The 20,452-nt window shown below is 42.5% G+C and overlaps 2 protein-coding genes across 2 annotated transcripts in view; both read right to left on the bottom strand.

Annotated features, from left to right (window-relative positions):
- LOC119486724 overlaps positions 1–20,452 on the bottom strand; it is a 1,187,645-nt gene that overhangs the window by 552,840 nt on the left and 614,353 nt on the right. The window lies entirely within an intron of this gene.
- LOC119487023 (spondin-1-like) overlaps positions 1–20,452 on the bottom strand; it is a 164,677-nt gene that overhangs the window by 77,633 nt on the left and 66,592 nt on the right. Inside the window, exon 6 of the mRNA XM_037767648.1 lies at positions 19,624–19,772. Within this exon, the coding sequence (XP_037623576.1) occupies positions 19,624–19,772 (149 nt within the window). The remainder of the gene's footprint in view (positions 1–19,623; positions 19,773–20,452) is intronic.

Here is a 20,452-nt window from a genome sequence, read left to right as displayed (position 1 = left end):
CTAGGTCAGCGCCCCTCAGCATCGGAAACCGCCGCAAGGGGTACCCCTCTTGCGTTACTTTTGGACGGACCAGGAACGGCGTGTCAATATATGCTTGTTACATGCATAATGTCCTTTCAATATAAACTTCCTTTTTCACAGCAAGTTAGGTTTAGGCAACACAACCACTTAGTTAGGGTTAGGAAACGGAAGTGGTTGACATTAACTTGACTGATTCACAAGAATTACGGGGCTGATGACACTAACAGGTCACGTGACCAGTGAATCACGGGACTGACGATGCCGACAAGTCATGTGAAAAACAGACGTGACGAAATAAGTCAATGTTTCACACGGGACACAAACACCGGTCTGCTGGTTGAACCGCCGCCCCTCATGCCCACTCTGAGCAGACTCTCATGCTATTAATACTACGTCACCTGCTCCGACTGTTGAATAACGCCGCGGGTGGGTTTACAACGGAGTTAGTTGAAAGCCCGGTCTGTCACATACTGTTGCTAAAGGGTGCCTCCGTGCGTCGGTTCCGATGCCGAGGGGCACTTACCAAACGCGGTATTTGACGAGTTGAGAGTGAGAACAGGTTGAAACAGCAGGAGGAAATGAAAGGACTTCCACTCAGTGTGTGAAATGCAGATGGAGAGGGAGAGAAGGTTGTGCAGAGTCAGGAGCTGACTATTACTCCCCTTCACTGCGAGCACGTCGAACAGCGACGCTGGCTAATTACCAAACCGACGGAGAGAAATTTCCCCGCTGAGGCATTTGAGCAGTGCCACAAAAAAACATTTCTCTCGGTAGAGTGTAGACGCTGTGACGGCTTGACAAAACATCTCAGGGAGCAGCGCCGGTTTGTGAACATGCTACACAGAGATCCACCAAGAGAAGGAGAAAGTAAATCACTTAGCATTACTTCCTTCGCTCTTAATCTGACAGGTGTCAGCCATGTGAAAGGAATGGGAGGGAGACTTTGGAGCGCTCTCGGAGCGCCTTGTGTTTTCTTTCTCTATTCAGTGGTGCGATCCGGACTTCTACGAGAAGCAATAAAGACGTAGGGAGTGGTGTGTGTGTTTGTGTGTGTGTTTGCCCGTCCGCCTCTCCGTCTATCTGCGGCACGTCTGCAGCAATTTCCTGTGAAGTGTTTTGAGTAGAAAGATGAAAGTGAAGGATAGCTCTCTTGCTCCTCTCCTCCCATACTGCCTGCTCTCCTTCCTCTCACCCTCCACCCTTCTCTGACAATCTGTCTGAAATAAGGGCTTTCAGAAAAAACACTATGAGAGGAAAGAAAAAGAAAGAAGGAGAGAGAAAATAGGAGAGGAAGATGAAATGAGACTGTCACGAAAAGAGGAAAATGATACACTCACAAGAGCATGAGCAAAAAAAATAAATAAACGGACATATTCTTGAAGCGATGTCAATCAGTGAGTCAGTGAGGTGTTTGGAGAAAACGTAGAAATGGAAGAGGAAGGACAAGAAGCATGCAGGCAAAGAAAGAAAGAAAGAAAGGGGAAGAGGAATGGAAGAAAGTTGCCAGTAGTGTCTGCTGTAGCGCTACCCAGACTTGGAAGGAAAAATGTCACAGATATGTGGACTAAACTCATGGGAGAGGAAGGAAGGATGAAAGAAAGAATGAAATGAATCAAATGAAGGAAGAAAGAAAGGAGACAGGAGAGAATAGTTGAAAAGAGAAGGAGGAAAGAGAAAGAAATGACACATGGGGAAACGACTAAGAAGAAAGATGCAAAAAAGTTCGGTCGGAAGTAGGAAAAGAAAGAAGGCATCAATTAAGAGCGTTAATAAAGCTGCACAACTAAGAACAAAATAACTTTCATGACATCTCTGGAGAACAACGTTGAGTAGAAGTGAAGCAGCCTCAGAACAACAGTAGAAAGCATAGACTTAGATAAGAAGTGGACGTAGTCACCGTGACGTCACCCATCGGTTGTATGTAATAAAATGAGTTTATATTTCATCAAGTTTGCTAATTTTTTGATAATGTAATGAACCGGGACTGGGTTTGTTACTTTATAACAGATGGGACCTTTTGCAGGTTTATTTGGAAAAATAAAAAGTTAAAATGGCAATGTTACAAATAGAAAATGTGCAAACACGCTTTAAAAACAGATGAGCTCCTAGCCGGCGGTATGGTGCGGTGGTCGGCGACGCGGTGTGTTTCCGTGTAACATAACAGCGACTGCCTCTCTCATTCAGCAGCCTTGTTTATGTTCGTTTAACATTACACTACGTTGTCCCTCACCGTCCCGTCATATACCGCTTTTTTCTTCCTCTTTTCTTCTGTTTTCAGACACACCAGAGGTGTGTCTGAAAACATCCCTGCTACCGTCGCACCATTTGTTTGAGCTACGGCGACCTGTGACAGTTGCGTCACGGACCGCGCGCCCTCATTTGCAACCGAATAGACGTTGGTCTGACCCACCTCTCGACCTGGGTCGGGTAGCCGAGTCAGTCGACGTGGGTTAACCCTTTCATACACACAATCAACCCTGGTTGGGTCCTCGGTGTGAAAGGGGTATTAGTTAGGGTTAGAAAACGGTCGTGGTTGATGTTAGCTTCACTGACTAGCGACTCACGGTGCTGACGATACTACCAACTCACGTGACTGACGATACTAACGAGTCACATGACTACCGACTGACTAATAAATCAAGTGAGAAGTAGGGTCATTTTCTCATAGAGTTCTATAGAGAGGCAAAGCCCCACCCCTTCCGGCGGACCACCGTGGGACCTCACGACGCACCTAAAGTCGCGTAATGACGTCTCTCTTGCTGAAGCTACGATGTCTGTGTGTTTCATACTGGGATGAACTCACACCAGTAACGGGTCTGATCCTTCTTTCTCTTCCTGGCTGGTAAAAAGACCAGGAGTCTCTGATAAAACACATCAGGTCAGATAACGTTACATTTGTGCGTGGAACATAGCTTGGTTAGCTAGCTAGTGTTGGTGACGTATATTGTGCGAGACGAGAGATGTAGTTCACTGAGCGGTTAAACTAAATGTTACTACGACAAACTGAGACTTTCTGGACTTGCAAAATGATCTTTTAAATTGACAAACATCAGATGTGTGATTCATGACGCAATTCAAACAGGACCATATAAATATTTGTCTCTTGCCGTTGACTACCATATATTATTTTTTCCGAAATAAGGTCCCATGAGGTCCACCGGAAGGGGTGGGACTTCGCCTCTCTATACGATCAGACTCCTTCTCTAACCAGAGGCAACCAGAGGAGTCGCCCCCTGCTGGCTCATAGAAAGAATGCAAGTTTAAGGGCACTTTGGCATTGGCTTCAATTCACAGACCCAGAGGTAGCCCGCTGGTAGAAAGCCGATCTCCACGCACAGAGAAGGTCATGGTGACACATTTCACATTTCTTTTTTGTCTGGCTGAAACTTTGTAATGGAAAGAAGAGTCGCTTTGTACAGAGGAAATATCAGCTGCAGCGTTTCCCCAGAGTGGCCTGATAGGTATCAGCCCAGGGCAATATGTGGCCAGACCTGTGGCTCGGGGCAACGTTTGGAGGGAAAAGTCTGCTGCTGTGTGTCCACCTGTCTTTATACTCCTGCCTCCTTTGTCTCCCTGTTTTAAAAGGAAAAGGTGAGCTACTGACTGCTCCCTACTGTGCTAAAAGCTGAGTTTTTAAAACATGTTAAGCTTCCGCACAAAAGAATCGCACGTCAAATGGCAATTCACAACAGCTGTATCCATGACTGGCAGGCGCCCGCTGAGCGATGCACACGGAAAGAAAGAAGAGGAACCCGATTGACAAATCCTTTTAGAGGTGAGCAAGACTGCAACTGTGGAGCGAGCCAGCTGCGGCAGACCTTGAGATTTTAGATGCAGAAATCACTATTGAGGCAGAGAATTACATTAACTTCATTAGAATGTAATTGGCGGGGCCTGTGATCACACTTCTCCCCATTAAAGTCGAGACAAACGGCTCATTGGTCGGCAGCTCTTGACATTTCGCCGTCTGCGTGATCACACCTGGTTGAGAGCATGTGGCATTTCACAGGGACTAATAATTAGGTAGCTACACTTTTTTTTATTTTGTCCTCAGTGCACTTTGGCATTAAGAGGGTTGTGGATTTACTCCTTGGTCAGCAGCTCTTCAGGTTTTAACAACCTCGAGTCACGTGATCGTTAGACACTCTCGGCTGCTTGTGACATTTCCAAGCGATAAATAATTAGATGTGCAGTGTAATTTTGTTTCTTGAGTAAGACAATGGTGACATTAAAAAGAAACTTTTAGTTCTTCTGGACAAAGGGACACATCTGTCCCTTCTTAACCTACTGACACTTCATTCAAAACGAGCGCAGGCAACTCTCCTTGGCTTGATATAAGCTAGAACAGGGGTGCCCAATACGTCGATCGCGATCTACCGGTCGATTGCAAAGGTAGTGTGGGTAGATCGCATGGCATTAAAAAAAAAAATAATAATTTTAAAAAAATAAATAAATAAATAAATAAATTTAAAAATAGACGTCAGCCTATCAGAGCAGATTGAGAACTGTCTGTCAGAGTTTGACAGACGCTTTCAAGACTTTGTTTTACTGGAGCCAGTCGCTACATTCATGTGCTACCCTTTTCGGGAAGATGCTGAGGCTGATTCACTTGCATCAAAAATTGCAACACTGTTTCACCTGAACTCATCTGGAGTGGAGGATGAGATTTTGACACTACAAGCTGACATTCAGCTTAAGTCCATGGCTCATGGACAGTTCTGGAACTTACTCACAGAGGAAAAGTACCCCAACATGAGGAAATGTGCTACCTCCTTGACTACATTATTCGGCTCCACTTATTTATGCGAGTCAGCCTTTTCCCACATGAAGATTATTAAGTCCAAATACAGTTCCACCTTGACTGATGATCATTTGGAAGTGTGCTTGAGGCTGGCTATCAGCAGCTACTGTCCGGACTATGCATCCCTGGCTGATTCCATTCAGTGCAAGTCATCAGAGTAAGGTAATGACAAAAAATGTACAGAGTTATATTATACAATATGGGTTCATGCAGTTATGCAAGGTACACCAACATATATTGTACATATAAAGAATACTCAATATATTTATGAATAAATATATGTTTTGTATTTTTATAGTAGGTAGATCATTTTGACTTGGTCATTTTATAAGTAGCTCGCATGCTGAAAAAGTGTGTGCACCCCTGAGCTAGAAGTATTGTGTGTGCCATCAGTGCTCGAAGTGCGCTGGTACTCACCGATACGCAGTACCGCCACTTCTACATTTTACTCCTTAGAATAACGACTTTTTCTTGCGCACCGGAACTTCTCACAAGTTGCCGGTACTCTTCTCTGCCCGCTCCATCAGGTTCTCTGGGTGATTCATAACGGGGCAGCACCAGCATATTTGCGTGGCATCTCACAACACCTCTTCCTAACTGGACACGATGCGAACGAGCGAACATCAGATTGTTTCAGTTTTTCCCAAATGAAGATGTCCTAACCTGCTCCGTGCTTCAGCCAACAGGCTGAGCGACGCGTCGCTTGTTTGACAAACCACTCACCCTGGCTCTATTTATGCAAAGTTTCGCACACCTCAAACCTATTTTCATTAGTCAAAATCAACGCTGACAGTCATATCGCGCTTTCTATGTAATAGAAAGTGACATTGCTCTTAGAGTATCTGGACAATTTTTCGCGCTATATTCGGAAGAGTTTGCTCGGTCGCTGTATGTCAGGAAGAGGTGTAAGCAGTATGAACTAGGGATGCTAATTTTGAAAAATGTTCTTAACCGATAACCGACCCTCGTTAACTGATTATTAACTGTTAACCGACAAGATTTTTGTGTACCAGCTGCAGTGTACGAGCACAACAGACAACCGAGTCCCCAGTTCACCGTCCAGGAGCGCTAACTTAGCAGCTACGATGCTGCGTGTAGTGTCGCGGACATGCAGCCACTTTCCCAGTAAAAGTCTCCACCGCACATTTAGTTTAGTTTAGCAGGTTGTCAGCTGTGTGTCTGCCCGCCGTAACAATACTTTGTCTGCCCGGATTAACGATAGCGATTGTCCGACAAAACAGTGTGTGTGTTTGTGCTACGTTAGCATCTCTAGCTCTGCTGGTAGCTTCGTGCTCAACATTGTCACACACATACGGTCTGTCAGCGCGGCGTAACTTCAGCGAGTTTCCGATAGACCGTGTGTGTGCTGTCGGTGGCGTTCTAGCTGTGAACGTAGCTGTAGCAGACAGTGTGTGTACAGTTTATTTGTCGGTGAATAAATGCTACGAGGCTACAGTACATCTCCTCCGCTCAAGTGAGCTATAGATGGGAGCCAACTTCCTGTATCTGTAACGCCTCTTAAGGTGGACCAGCTTTTCTCCTTAAAGTGACATGTTTTTCTCAGCTTTTTAATTAATTATTAACATTTCTTTTAACCTTTTTAGCCGATAGTGTTAATTGGTTTAGATGCTTAATGTCGGTTAATGGTTAAACGGTTAATTATTAACATCCCTAGTATGAACACAAAAACTACGTGGGGAGCATCTGGACGAGCCAACGGACGGCACGGGAGAGGGAGGGTGAGAACGAGGGCGCTCTTATTCATCAATACAATGTTTATGTCCTTTTGTAAAATAATGAGTGAACTGTTCGTCAGAACTTTTTTATTTGTGAACAAATAGAATTAATGAAATATTATTTAAAGGTTTTCTGAATCTGCTCTTCTAATTTATACAATATGATTTTACAGGGCAAACACTTCCAGGAGAATTGAATGTTCAGACAAAGGCTGTGATAAATAATAAAAATAATCATTAAGCCTAATTAGTAATAATAATGGTCCAAAATTATTTAAAATTGCAAAGTTTTATGTCAAAAACCTTCACATTTTCTTGAGGGAGGACCCCCAAACTCAACATCTCCTAGTATCTTTTATTCACTGTTGAAATTCAGAATGTGTCTCTGTATAATATGTAGGAGCATCCTGACTGATACACTGCTCTTAAAACCTGAATGAAGAGCTCACACACCTCAGCTCTGCATGTGTACCTGCCTGTCTGGCTGGCTGCTGTTGATTCCAGGCTCTAGACATCCCATAATATATTATAGAGAGATACTACAAATAACACAGGAAAGCACTTTAAGTATTAACACTATATACAAACACACCACCTTAACCCTACAATGTTCCAGTTGGAACAATATTGGAGTATTATAGGGTCTACTATAGAAGATGCATAGCTCAAGTATAATAATATTAATAAAATCACAGCTGATTATGACTGACACAGTAAAACGTGTTTAAAGAAATAATGAATAAATAGGAATAAGTGGCAAGAGATTGCTGATACCGGCCAATACACACGCCAACATGTGAATGAGAGGAGTAACGGCACCTCAAGCACTGTGTGCTTTATATATTTCAAAATGAAAAATCACATATGTTGGCACATGCCGTATGAAAACAATACATCTGGAGGCTTTCTATACATGGATCAGTCAAGAGTTATTTGTGGTGAAGCACATCTGAAGAAGGCTCCTTTTCTGGGCCTCATGCAAGAACTTGTGTAATCTAATTTGTTCTTAAGTGAAGCGAACAAAGTGATTTAAGAGAAGTTGTTGCCTTCATCAATTTTTGTGTATTTAGAACTCTGGTATTTAGTGTTCCAGGCCTGTCCTATAAAGCCTTTTATGGCTCCAGATGCAGCTACGCGAAATCTGATAAATTGCCTCAAGCAGATCCGGCGGCAGACATGAATCAGAGGGCGGGCATTTGATTTGTGAGCGTGGCCAAATGTAAAAATAATAGGCGACGCCGGCACGTCAGCTGTATTAATCATGCTGATTATATAGTTATAAGCACATCCTCTCTATCTATATGTAACATATGCTCGTCATGCGGAATTCTGGAAAATTTTGGAAACAACATAGGTGAAGTTATTGACACTTAAAGGTCCCATATCGTGCTCATGCAAAATGAGCATGACGTATTTTGTGTTTCTGCTAAAACATGTTTACATGCTGTAATGTTAAAAAAAACTTTATTTTCCTCATACTGTCTGCTTGAATATACCTGTATTCACCCTCTGTCTGAAATGCTCCGTTTTAGTGCATTTCAACGGAATTGCAGCGGAATTGCAACAGAATTGCGTTACCTGGCAACAGTTTGGGTCCATGTTTACTTCCTGTCAGCTGATGTCATACACATCCACTGCAACCAGGAATAAACTGGGACACATTTAGAATGTTTACGTTTAAAACCGTGTAATGGTCTAAATATTGTACATCTGTGACATCACAAATGGACAGAAACGGCTTGTTTCAAATGCACAATTTCTGTGAAATACTGTGTATTTCTCTGTATATTGAGCGCTTTCGATACTTTCACAGTATTTTATATAGGACTTAAATCTGCTTTATAATATTAAAAACATAAAAATCTAATTTTTTTACAATAAGGGACCTTTAATATATTTAGCAGGTCAGTGGAAATCAGCGGGCAACTCCGGGGTCTGTGAAGTGAAGCCAATGCAGAAGTGCCTTAAACCTACATTATTTCTAACAGCCAGCAGGGGGCGACTCCTCTGGTTGTATAGAAGTCTATGAGAAAATGAGCCTACTTCTCACTTGATTTATTACCTCAGTAAACATTGTAAACATGAGTTTATGGTCTCAATCACTAGTTTCAAGTCTTCTTCAATACAGCATGATGTTCATTTAGTAAATTATGGTCCCATTTAGAGTCAGATAGACCATAAAGCAGGGGATGCTTTAGGGCGGGGCTACCTGATTGTCCGGTCTGGGAGTTGTTTTTTTTGTCTAACAACTTTAACCCTTTCACAGTGTGTTTTCAGTTCATGCAAGTTAATTATAACCTTTTTGGTTGCCTAAAAATGCCTTATTCAGCATTCTGTATTACTTTCGTACTTTACATTCTGTTGAGCAAAAAACCCAAGATGGGACGGCCAAAAACCAAGATTAATAAAAGTTTATTCTCGACAGCCACATCTTTTTCCTCTGTCATTATGCCTTTGCATTTCCTCCATTACTTCAAGGAATATATATATATATATATATTATAGGTTCCTTGCATTATAATTATTTAGTTATATATATATGTAATATACAAGATATATGTAATCTCGTGACACAGACCTCCAGCAGCCTTCAGCTTTGTTCCACCAGACGGCTTCCTTACCAGGTTCCAAGGGTTTGCACTGAGCTGGAGAAAAAAAAATCTTCTCCTACTTTGCTCCCTGGATTTAATAATCTACAGAGCATACTACATTTTAATAATCGAGTCCCCTTGTGAAAATGTAAAGCCATGTCACTGAGAAATGCTCCTGATTTATTTGAGCTGGATTTAGTTTCTTTCTTGTGGGTTGTGTTTTATTTCTAGTTAAACTGTAACTGGTGTGCTGTTTTGGCCCAGGTGTCTCTCAGGAAAGAGATTCTCTTTCAAAGGATTTCCTGGTGAAATTAAAATATGTAAAAACATGACTTCCCATGTAGTAACCACAATCTTACAGGTCCCATTTGCAGGCAGCATCTATCACAATGTGGTATGGAAACGGTTCAGCCGATGACAGGAAGGGGCTTTAATAAGGTAGTGAAAGCTGCATCAAAAACCATTGGTCACAATTTACCAAACATCTCTGACACCCGCATGCTTAGGATGGGTCTGAAAATAATCAGAGACCCCTCTCATCCAGTCAATGCACTTTTTGTCAACCTTCCTTCAGGAAAAACTTTGCGTAGTGGTAAAAGCAGAACTACTCATTACCGTAACAACACATATCCCGAGGTAGTGAGGGCCAAAACCCCTTAACACTCCGACAACTCGCCGGTGGGCCCCGGCAGATATTCTGTCTTCCGGAGGTTGTAGAGAGCTCAGTTTTAGAGCTAGAGTGAGCATACTGCTATCATATGAAACTAGAAAAAGGAATCCATCGGTATCAACCATCAGTGTGTTCCAATCCGCGTACTTCTGTACTACACTATTTTGAGTGCATAAGTGTGTTCACACTGGGAAATACGGCAAAAGGCAGTGCACTCAAAGTACCCGGATGTTGTACTCAAAACGGTCAGATCGTTGAGTGTGGAACGCTGGACACTTTACACACTCAATTGTCGCCATCTTGGCTACGTAGCGGAAGGGGCGGGAGCACGACCACTATTCAAACATACATAGATAACAGGATAAAACAATACAATACGTAAACATACTGGTGCATTTTCAGCCAACAGGAGGACACATCGTAGACGTAGGCGACGACGTTGGAAACGTAATTTACACTCTGCTTTCATTTTTTTCAGAAGATATTTTGGCGGGTAGCGGGCCGCGGTCAAAGGTTGCGATCGTCATTTCCGGTCAGTGAGCCGCAGAGTATTCGATTTGAGATGACCCTACCCCGCTGAAATTTACGCACTACTCAAGTGAGTAGAGTGTACAAAGTGCACTACATTGAAGTGTACTTCTGGAAGTACGTGGATTGGAACACACTCCCAGTCGTGCTAGCTTGTCGGGAAGAACGCTAAATAACGCTACAAAGTTAGCCTAAATTTTTGCGAGGAAAAACTTGCGTGGCGATTTTCAAAGGGGTACTTGGACCTTTGACCTCAAGATATGTGAATGTAAATGGGTTCTCTGGGTACCCACGAGTCTCCCCTTTACAGATATGTCCACTAATAATCTCATGCAGTTTGGGGCAAAAAAAACATGCAATCTTTTGCACGCAGTATAAATGTGTTCTTTTCAACTATTTTAAAATGGTGTATTTGAATATTTCTGCATACTGGGGTCCCTAAACAGTCTTGAAATTACATAAATACTGGGTCTCACTGTAAAGCTGAGACTCTGGTGGATCCAATGAGTCCAAATGTATTCATGTGTGATGATGTTAGTCCCGATAGTAGCCATTTCACTGTAGCGAGACCATTTTTGGAAACTTGTGCTCACTGTATAAAAGGACCTGTGGTGACCTCTAGGATAATCACAGCCTCATGAAACTTTACAGCCACAAACTAGAGACCTAGAGCATTCAGAAGATGGATGGATCAAACTAGAGACCTAGAGCATTCAGAGGCTGGATGGATCAAACTAGAGACCTAGAGCATTCAGAGGATGGATGGTTTTCGTAGCTAGATTGACATCCAATTGCCGAAAAATGCAATTCTTGCAGAAATCTTGAAATGTCAAAAGTTTTTTATCCCAAATCACAGCATGGCTTTTGCTATGGTGTTCCTCAAGGTCTTGGTGTGTTAATGTGGTATTTTGGAGGGATTATTGATCATTTTTATCAATTCTCGATTGTCTTTTATTTTATACTGTTAGAGTATTTTTTATATGTTCATGCTGATGCTTTATGTATCTTGCTAGAGTAATTTTTATATGTCTATGCCGATGTGTATTTGTATTGTACTGTTGATGTGTTTTGCTGTATTGTTTTTGTCTACCCCGAGCACACATCAAGACAATTTCCAATCAATGTTTCATTTAAATGGGAATACATTTCTGACTAGTGCACAGATAAGTTGAAACCAAGTTGAAACGAACACCTTTCATCTAGTTTATAGGTGAGTATAGTCCTCACCACGCAGCTCTATTTGTCTATAAAGGATGTGCACCTTATTCTGACAGCTTCAGTGAACTGACAAAAGCACTTGAGGATCTTGGCACGTTTAAACCTGCAGCTGAATGCTGCTAGTCAATGGTGCCAGCATTTAGAGAGATCTATTTTCAGACAGTAGTCAGAGCTGTGACTCTCAGCTGGTGTGTGCAGCGACGTGCTGTGTGTATGCGCTGTGGTATGAACTGATATGTGCCTGAAGCCTTTCAAAATGAGCTTTATCACACATATTTTCCAAGCTCATGCGTGTCGGGCCCTGTCTGACGGGCCTTTGTGCTCACATGCAGGGGGAATTTGATGGACGGCGTGATGGCCAAGTTAAACAAACAAGCAGGAGACGATAGATTTAGGTCATGATTTTGCAAAGTAATCAACAAACAACTCAAGTTTTACTGTTGTCCTTTGGAGGTTTACGCTGGTAAGATATAGACGGGTTTCTTGTATACAGACATCACTGGGTGTGTGCACATTCAGGGGGCAAAACCGCTTCGGCAGCCGCTATAATCAACGTAGATTTCGCATTGTTTGTACATTCCTGGTGCCTATACAAGACTCCTGCAGAGTCCGACCACCAGATACCATTATCATATGACGTATTAGTAGGAGAGTTGTTTATTATTATCACCTGTTATGAAATAGGTAACGTTAGATCAGACATAAGTGTGATTTGACTTGGGGTCTGTTTGGTTGACTCTCCGGTCAGAGTTCAAGTTACGTGAGTCCTCTTGATCATAGACATGTATACAAAGACGCCGCATTGGACGCTTCAACGTGGGCGCCATATTGGACAGGGCAAGACTGGCCTGTAACCCTATACAAGTGAATGGGGGAGCTTCCCTTTTTTCTGGATAAAAAACACTATAACAAGCACAATTAATTAATAAGCACAATTTTGTAGTGACTGTTGAAAACCGGGACATTTGTGTGTTTTACAGATATTTGTCGGGACTCTGGACACCTAGCTTGAAACCAAATCCCAGACAAATCAGGACATCTGGTCACTGTATGTCAACACCTATTCAGCATCTCAATATTTGCTACCCGTGGGTAATTCCCTGGTTATTAAATGCTGCCTCATGAGTTTCTGACTCTACAATATGACGTCTTCCTGCAGTGTGCTGCGGCGCAGACAAGTTTGAAGAAGCACCTCTGTGAGAGGTGTTCTGGCTTGTACTCACATCATCACAGTGAGAGCTCTCAGGCCTCGTCTTCCCTGCTTTTTTGTGTGCGTCTGTCTGCCAGTCTGCCTGTCTTGTGCCGGGCCTGGGCCTGTGTTAGTTAGGGGGAGCCGAGGTCTGCTTTGGGCTGGAGAGGTTGGTCTTAAGGCTTTGTCCACACATCACCACAGCTGATTGCTCCTCTGGATGGTTGGGATTCTCAGCTAAGACAGGGATTACTGACCCATGTCGGCTTCCCACCTTTAGAGCAACCACTTCGATGTTCACCCAGTCTGAACTTGGACACCCCAGAGAATTGAAAAGCTGTGAATGTGTATGTGTGTGCTTTAGTTTGTGTCTAAAACCTTGAAAAGATAACTTTAATATCTCTTTCAACAACCATACAACTGTTTTATCTACAAGGTAAAGTGTGTGCATGTGCACGAGGACACACACTACACAAACTTGATGGAAAATACAGTCATTCTGGGATGCTAATGGATACATATAAACTGGGAAAATAAAGTTTGGAAAATTGTGTTAGGTGGATTATTTCTCTGTTGTATCAACGCTAATTGGCATTGTATTTTACATCGTTGGAAAGCCTGTTTATTTACCTTCACAATGATGTCCAACTTGTAAGGATCATGCATTTGTGGGATGAGCAGCACAGCTGATTATGTGGGGAGCGCCCAAGAAAAATTTGCCGAAATGCTCTGCCAATGGTAAACAGTGTATTCTCATAAGACTACCAGGAAGCCTGCAATGACTGCCCTTCACCGTCAGGCCCATTGGTGCTGGTGTCGACAACACAGACAATGGAACCTGAACATGTGGGGGAATGTCATGTTCAGTGATGAGTCCAGGTTCTGTCTGCCAAAGTTGGATGGCAGGGTGAAAGTATAGAGACGACGTGGAGAACGCTATGCTGATTGTTGAACCGATGGAGTAACAGCTTTTGGTGGGGGCAGTGTCATGGTGTGGGGGGAGGGCATCTCCCTCACTGGCTAAACAAGGCTTGTCATCATTGAAGGCCATCTCAATGCAGTGAGATATCGGGATGAGATTCTGCAGCCAGTGGCGATCCCATATCTCCACAATCTGAGACCTAACTTCATCCTCCAAGATGACAACGCTCACCCCCACAGAGCCAGGGTTATCACAGACTACCTCCACAATGTGGGAGTAGAGAGAATGGAACGGCCTGCCAAGAGTCCAGACCTTAACCCAACTCAACACTTGTGGGATCAGCTTGGGCGTGCTGTACGTGTTAGAGTGACCGACACAACCACGCTGGCTGACCTGCAACGAATCTTGGTTGAGGAATGGAACGCCATCCCACAGCAACGTGTGACCAGGTTGGTGACCAGCATGAGGAAGAGGTGCCAGGCTGTTGTGGCTGCATATGGATCTTCCACTGCTACTGAGGCTCCTGACGGTGTATTAAATGAATAAAGTGTCAAATAGCCAATATGTCTTGTTTGTTCCTTGTTACTGATAGAGAGTTCAATCATCCAATCCACCAAACAACTCAAAACAAGAGTCAACACCAACAGGAGAATACACTGTTTACCATTGACGGAGCATTTTGGCAAATATTTCTTGGGCGCTACCCACATAATCAGCTGTGCTGCTCATCCCACAAATGCATGATCCTTACAAGTTGGACATCATTGTGAAGGTAAATAAACAGGCTTTCCAACGATGTAAAATACAATGACCATTAGCATTGTAACAACAGAGAAATAATCGACCAAACACAAGTTTCCAAACTTTGTTTTTCTTGTGTCTATGTCTATGTCTTGTTTGTTCCTTGTTACTGATAGAGAGTTCAATCATCCAATCCACGAAACAACTCAAAACAAGAGTCAATACCAACAGGAGAATACACTGTTTACCATTGGCAGAGCATTTCGGACGCTGACGTTCGTTGACTTAACGACCACAGGTGTCGCTGTTAACAAGACATTTCTGATTCTTACAAACAGTCCCTTTAAAGCAAATTCATTTTAACGCCACTTGCAATTTTTAGATTGTAGCAGGCTCAGTTTTAGAGCTAGAGTGAAGATACTGGTATTATATGAAACTATAAAACCTAAAGAATCCATTGGTACCAACCATTTCATACTAGCTTGTTGCGAATGGAGGATGAATAACGTTCCAAACTTACGCTACATTTTGGTGAGGAAAAACTGGTATGGCCATATATATATATCAAATTTATAAATATAGAACAATTACTCAGCTTGTCTGCAGAAGATCTGGACAGATCCTGGACTCGGCCCCCCTGGCCAATATTACTATGTCTAATGTTTTATAATGGAAAATAAAATGATTTCATTTTACTTTCTCGTTTTCTTGGATTTGTACGTTGGTCTATACTTCTTCTCAAATGGAAAATAATATGCCAGCCTTTATTGCCAGCTCAAGACCGAGACCCCCAGTTACAAAGTCCAACAACTCAATAGCTGACATTCCAGTGTACAGTGTACAATCGAGCTGTTTCATTCTACAGCTCAATAGCTAACATTCCAGTCTACAGTACACAATCAAGCCATCTCATTCTGCTATGTAACAGGCTGAAGTTTCCATTGTGTCAGGGGAGTTAGCCCCAGAGACAGACAGACCCAGCCAAGAGAGGAGTTAGGGCCGTCCGTCAGCCTCTAATGTCTCCACACAACAGCCCAAACCTAAACTGACAGGCACACACCATACTGACAGCCCACTAACAACAAACTATTGTTCCCTCGCAAATGGCCAGGGCACACCTTTCAGAGCCGAGAGAGGCAGAGAGAGAGAGAGAGAGAGAGAGAGAGGACGCACAGAGACAGCCATACACTGTGGACCTCAGCACACAGGGGCAACATACATGTAATATACATTAGGTTTGGTCCCTATGGATAAAAGCACAATATATGAGGGCTGTAAAAGTTAATGCAATAATAACGCAAATTAGTTTTAACTGAACTAATTTCTTCAACGCATTTTCAGTTTGTAGCGGGCTGAGTCTTAAAGCTAGAGTGAAGATACTGGCATCCTATGAAACTAGAAAACCGGATGAATCCATCGGTACCAACCATGTCATAGGTAGTCGCAAAGGAGGCTACATAACGCTCCAAACTTGTGCTAAATTTAGGCGAGGAAAAACTGGCATGGCCTTTTGCAAAGGGGTCCCTTGACCTCTAACCTTAAGATATGTGAATGTAAATGGGTTCTATGGGTACCCACGAGTCTCCCCATTACAGACATGCCCACTTTATGATAATCACATGCAGTTTGGGGCAAGTCATAGTCAAGTCAGCACACTGACACACTGACAGCTGTTGTTGCCTGTTGGGCTGCAGTTTGCCATGTTATGATTGGAGCATATTGTTTTATGCTAAATGCAGTACCTGTGAGGGTTTCTGGACAATATCTGTCATTGTTTTGTGTTGTTAATTGATTTACAATATTAAATATATACATACATTTGCATAAAGTCACATATTTGCCCACTCCCATGTTGGTAAGAGATTATATAATTTACTTCACAAATCTCCCTTTAAGGTACATTTTGAACGGATAAAAAAATGTGCGATTAATATGTGATTAATCGCGTTTTAAATATTTTAATCGATTGACAGCCCTAAATTTTATACTTATATACTGTGATACGATACATTTTTGAAAATCCTTAGAGAAACCGAATATTGACCAAATAACCAGATGCTGATGTTTATATTTGAGAAACATTAAATATCTGACAAATTAAGCAGTGATGCCTGCAAAACTGCCTCCAACGCCTAGTACAAAGAGATATGAAAGAGTAATTTTACACTAATTCCATTAATTATATGTACAGGTATAGATCAGTAGGTACAGCCGGTCACTCAGTAATCAGAGGATTGGTGGTTCCACCACCAGATCCTCCTGTATCCAATTGTCAGCCATCATTTGGAGGTGCAATATGTGAGTGAAATGCTGTTCTCCTGTCATTACAATTGTACAGATTAAAATGGAGACAGACAAGGGAGAAACATGGCTGAAACACATCTGGTAGAGAACGGGTTAAAGGGACAGTGTGTAGGATTTGGTGGCATCTCGTGGTGTGGTTGCAGATTGCAACTGAGGTCATTCTAAGGTAACAAAAACACAACCATTCTTAGATTCAGGTGATTATACACTAATGGAAACATAGTTATGAATATTATATTCCATTTCTTCCAATAGAGCCCCTAAAATGGTCCACACTGTTCCTTTAAAGGTCCCATCTTGTAAAAATTGAGATTTCCATGTCTTTTATAGTATAAGGCAGATTTAAGTTCTATATAAATACTGTTAAACTATCAAAATGCTCAATCCACAGATAAATACACACAGCCCGTATTCAGAAACTGTGCGTTTGAAACAAGCCGCCAGGATTTCTGGCTATTTGTGATGTCAGAAATCTACAATATTTACACAATTTCACAGTTTTAAACGTAAACATTCTAAATGTGTCCCAGTTTATTTCCTGTTGCAATGTATGTGAATGACATCAGCTGACAGGAAAAACATGGACCCAAGCTGTTTCCTAGCAACGCAATTCCATTGCCATTCCGTTAAAATGGAGCGTTTCTGGGCGCCTGGTTAGCTCAGTTGGTAGAGCGGGCGCCCATGTAACAGGCCTCAGTCCTGACCGTGGTGGCCCGGGTTCGCATCTGGCCTGTGGCCCTTTCCGCATCCACTCTCTCTCTCTCTCTCTCTCTCTCCACTTTCCAAGACTCTATCCACTGTCAATAAAAATGGTAAAAATGCCCCCAAAAAATAACTTAAAAAAAAAAAAAATGGAGCATTTCTGATAAAGGGTGAATACAGGTATATTCAGACATACAGTATGAGAAAAAATAATGTGTTGTTTGAACATTAAAGCATCTAAACATGTTCTAGTAGGAACCCAAAATACAAGTATGGACCTGAAGATGAGCATGATATGTCCCCTTTAAGATAGAACTCAGAGCTAGCCCGTCACTTTTTATTCAAACTTCAAACTATTGTTGAAAAGTGGAAAAAAAATGTTCATCTGACCAACTGCATTCCCTGGTTCCCCTACTGTACCATCAAACCAGGCAATAGTTGTTCTCTTCGCTAATGGAAAACTAGCAACCCTTGTTGATCGGATGATCACGATACCAAACCACATGAGAATATGTTGAAGAATTTTGGATTCAACAACATTGATAAAAAAAAACTGTGATAAAGATTGAGCTGTTTGATGATCTGTTGGCCAATTGCCTTTCATCTCACAGTGCATAATTGTTGCGTCCTTTAAACCTGCAGTAGGCAGTATGTTTTGGCATCATTGGGCAAAAATTCCATAGAAATCTTTCAGCATATTGTAATTCAAGTGTTCTGAGAGAAAACTAGACTTCTGCTCCTCCTCATGGCTCTGTTTTCAGACTTTAGAACATCTAGCCTGTGCGTAGAGACTTTGGCCAATCACAGGTCATTTCAGAGAGAGAGAGCGTTCCTATTTGCTTATCATTCAACAGAGGCAGCTGTCAGTCACTCATGAACTGCGATCAAAAGGTCAAACTAGGCAGCGCTGATCAAATACCTATTTCTTGCAGCCAACATCTTGTAGTGCACTGTTCAGCTGTAAAATAAGAGAGTGTGCTCCTGCTGGTGGGCGGTGCCTGGTATTTCCTCAACTGATCTCAACATGGCTGCCGGGTCACAAACTTTCTCATTTTACAGCTAAACAGTACACTACGAGATGTTTTTGAAAACAGCTTATGCGAATAATAGCCATTACAGAATATTGATTCATATTTGATCAGCACTGCCTAGTTTGACCGTTTGGTCGGAGTTTGTGAGTGATTGACAGCTGCTCAGAGACGACAAGGCTCCAGCTCGGCTCTGATTGGTTGTTTTCCTCCGGCCTGTGAAATCTCGCAGATGCTGTTAGGAGCACCGGAGGACACAGAGGAACATGATATATGATTTTTTTCAGATTACCTGTCTCATGCAGTACTGTCAGGATATAGTGACCGTTTTATAAAAATAACCTTTTTTAATCATATTTGCTCCATTTCTACCTTCAGCTGCTTTAAACATTTGAAGAGACAAGTGAGCATTTGACTCGCCTACATACACACTAGTATGCTCATGCACATCTCTCAGTCGTGTCCTCACATGCACACTTTCCTGTCAGTGCTATGTTCAATTTCTACACACACACACAAACACACACACACACTGGAGGAACTGAGGCAGCAGCCTGTCCTCTCGGGGTGCTATCCAGTGGATTCCTTCCAAAAATATCTGATCCCCTAAAGGCACAGTTCACTCAAAGGAAGTGGGCTGATGTTTTGCAAAGGAATCTGAAGTTAAGCACAATCCAGCACCTCGCCCTGTCGATATGCATCTGGTTTAATGAGGAGGATAATGAGAGGGTGAGAGTATGAACGTGCCCTGTGTCGCTATGTAAACGCTTTGCCCAATGTGGAAATGAGAATTTCACTATATTGCACATTCAGAAGCTGTCATTTTGACAGAGGGGAATTAGAGAATGGTGTGTGTGTGTGTGTGTGTCATTTTGGATTTTTATTGCCTCAGCCTGTCATTAACCTCTCAGAGTGTTGTAATAGCCCCTGACAAATGACAGGGGGGCATGAGCAAATATAATGATGGAACTGTATCTACATTCTGTATGCACTGGTGAAGGTTGGAGTCTGAGTATGATGTTTCTTTTTAATGTATCCCATTTTTTGCCACTAGCACTTGGGTTTAGTCCAATATGAGGGTCAGAAAACACACGGAAAGACATGGAAATAGTGCTGTTACATCACAAAATAGAGTGACAGAGAACCCGCAGAGGCTCAATCTGATATCCTACCTTCTGTCGAATCTCTTCTTCCATCTTGATGGGGGAGCCAAACTCAGCGACCTGACGGACGCCCTCACTGGCGTAGCCTCCGTACTCCCATAGCACGTAGCGTCTGGTGTGAGACGCACCGATCAGAGCTGACCAGTGGTTGGCTCGTCCTGGAAGACATGTCCTTTATCAGTGTTTTCAGATACGGATGATAAACAGTATTTTTTTTTTGGTCATTCAGCATTTTTCTTTGTCAGGTTGTCTCATTACAGGGGGTTACGTGCAGGACTATTTCTTGGCTGGGAGCAGTAACAAAGTGGAGGTTGCCAGGCAGCCAGTGGAGACTAGAGGAAGTCTCTGCGTCTCGCCAAGAAATAGTCCCGCACATAACCTCCCGTTACACAGCAACTTGTTGTTTTTACACTTTTGTTTTTTGTACCGATTAAAGAAAGGACATACATCATATTCATCACTTAGCTTTGGACAGAGCCAAGCTAGCTGTTTCCCTCAGTGTGTTCCAATCCGCGTACTTCCGTACTTACACTTACTATTTTGAGTGCATAAGTGCGTTCACACTGTGAAGTATGTCAAAATGCAGTACACTCGAAGTACTCGGATGTTGTACTCAAAACGGTCAAATCGTTTAGTGTGGAACGCTGGACACTTTTCACACTCAATTGTCACCATCTTGGCTACGTAGCAGAAGGGGCGGGACCACGACCACTATTCAAACATGTGAAAATGGCGGCAGATGATGCGGGAGCTTTTGCGGTGCTGAACAACGTACCTTATAGATAGAAGTTGTAACGTTTCACGTCTACTCATTTGATTTCATTTTCTGTGTATTCTG

The sequence above is a fragment of the Sebastes umbrosus genome, chromosome 4 (assembly GCF_015220745.1).
Source record: "Sebastes umbrosus isolate fSebUmb1 chromosome 4, fSebUmb1.pri, whole genome shotgun sequence".
NCBI lineage: Eukaryota > Metazoa > Chordata > Actinopteri > Perciformes > Sebastidae > Sebastes > Sebastes umbrosus.
Note: the sequence above shows the minus strand (reverse complement) of the source record. Positions and strands in the feature narration are given on the sequence as shown.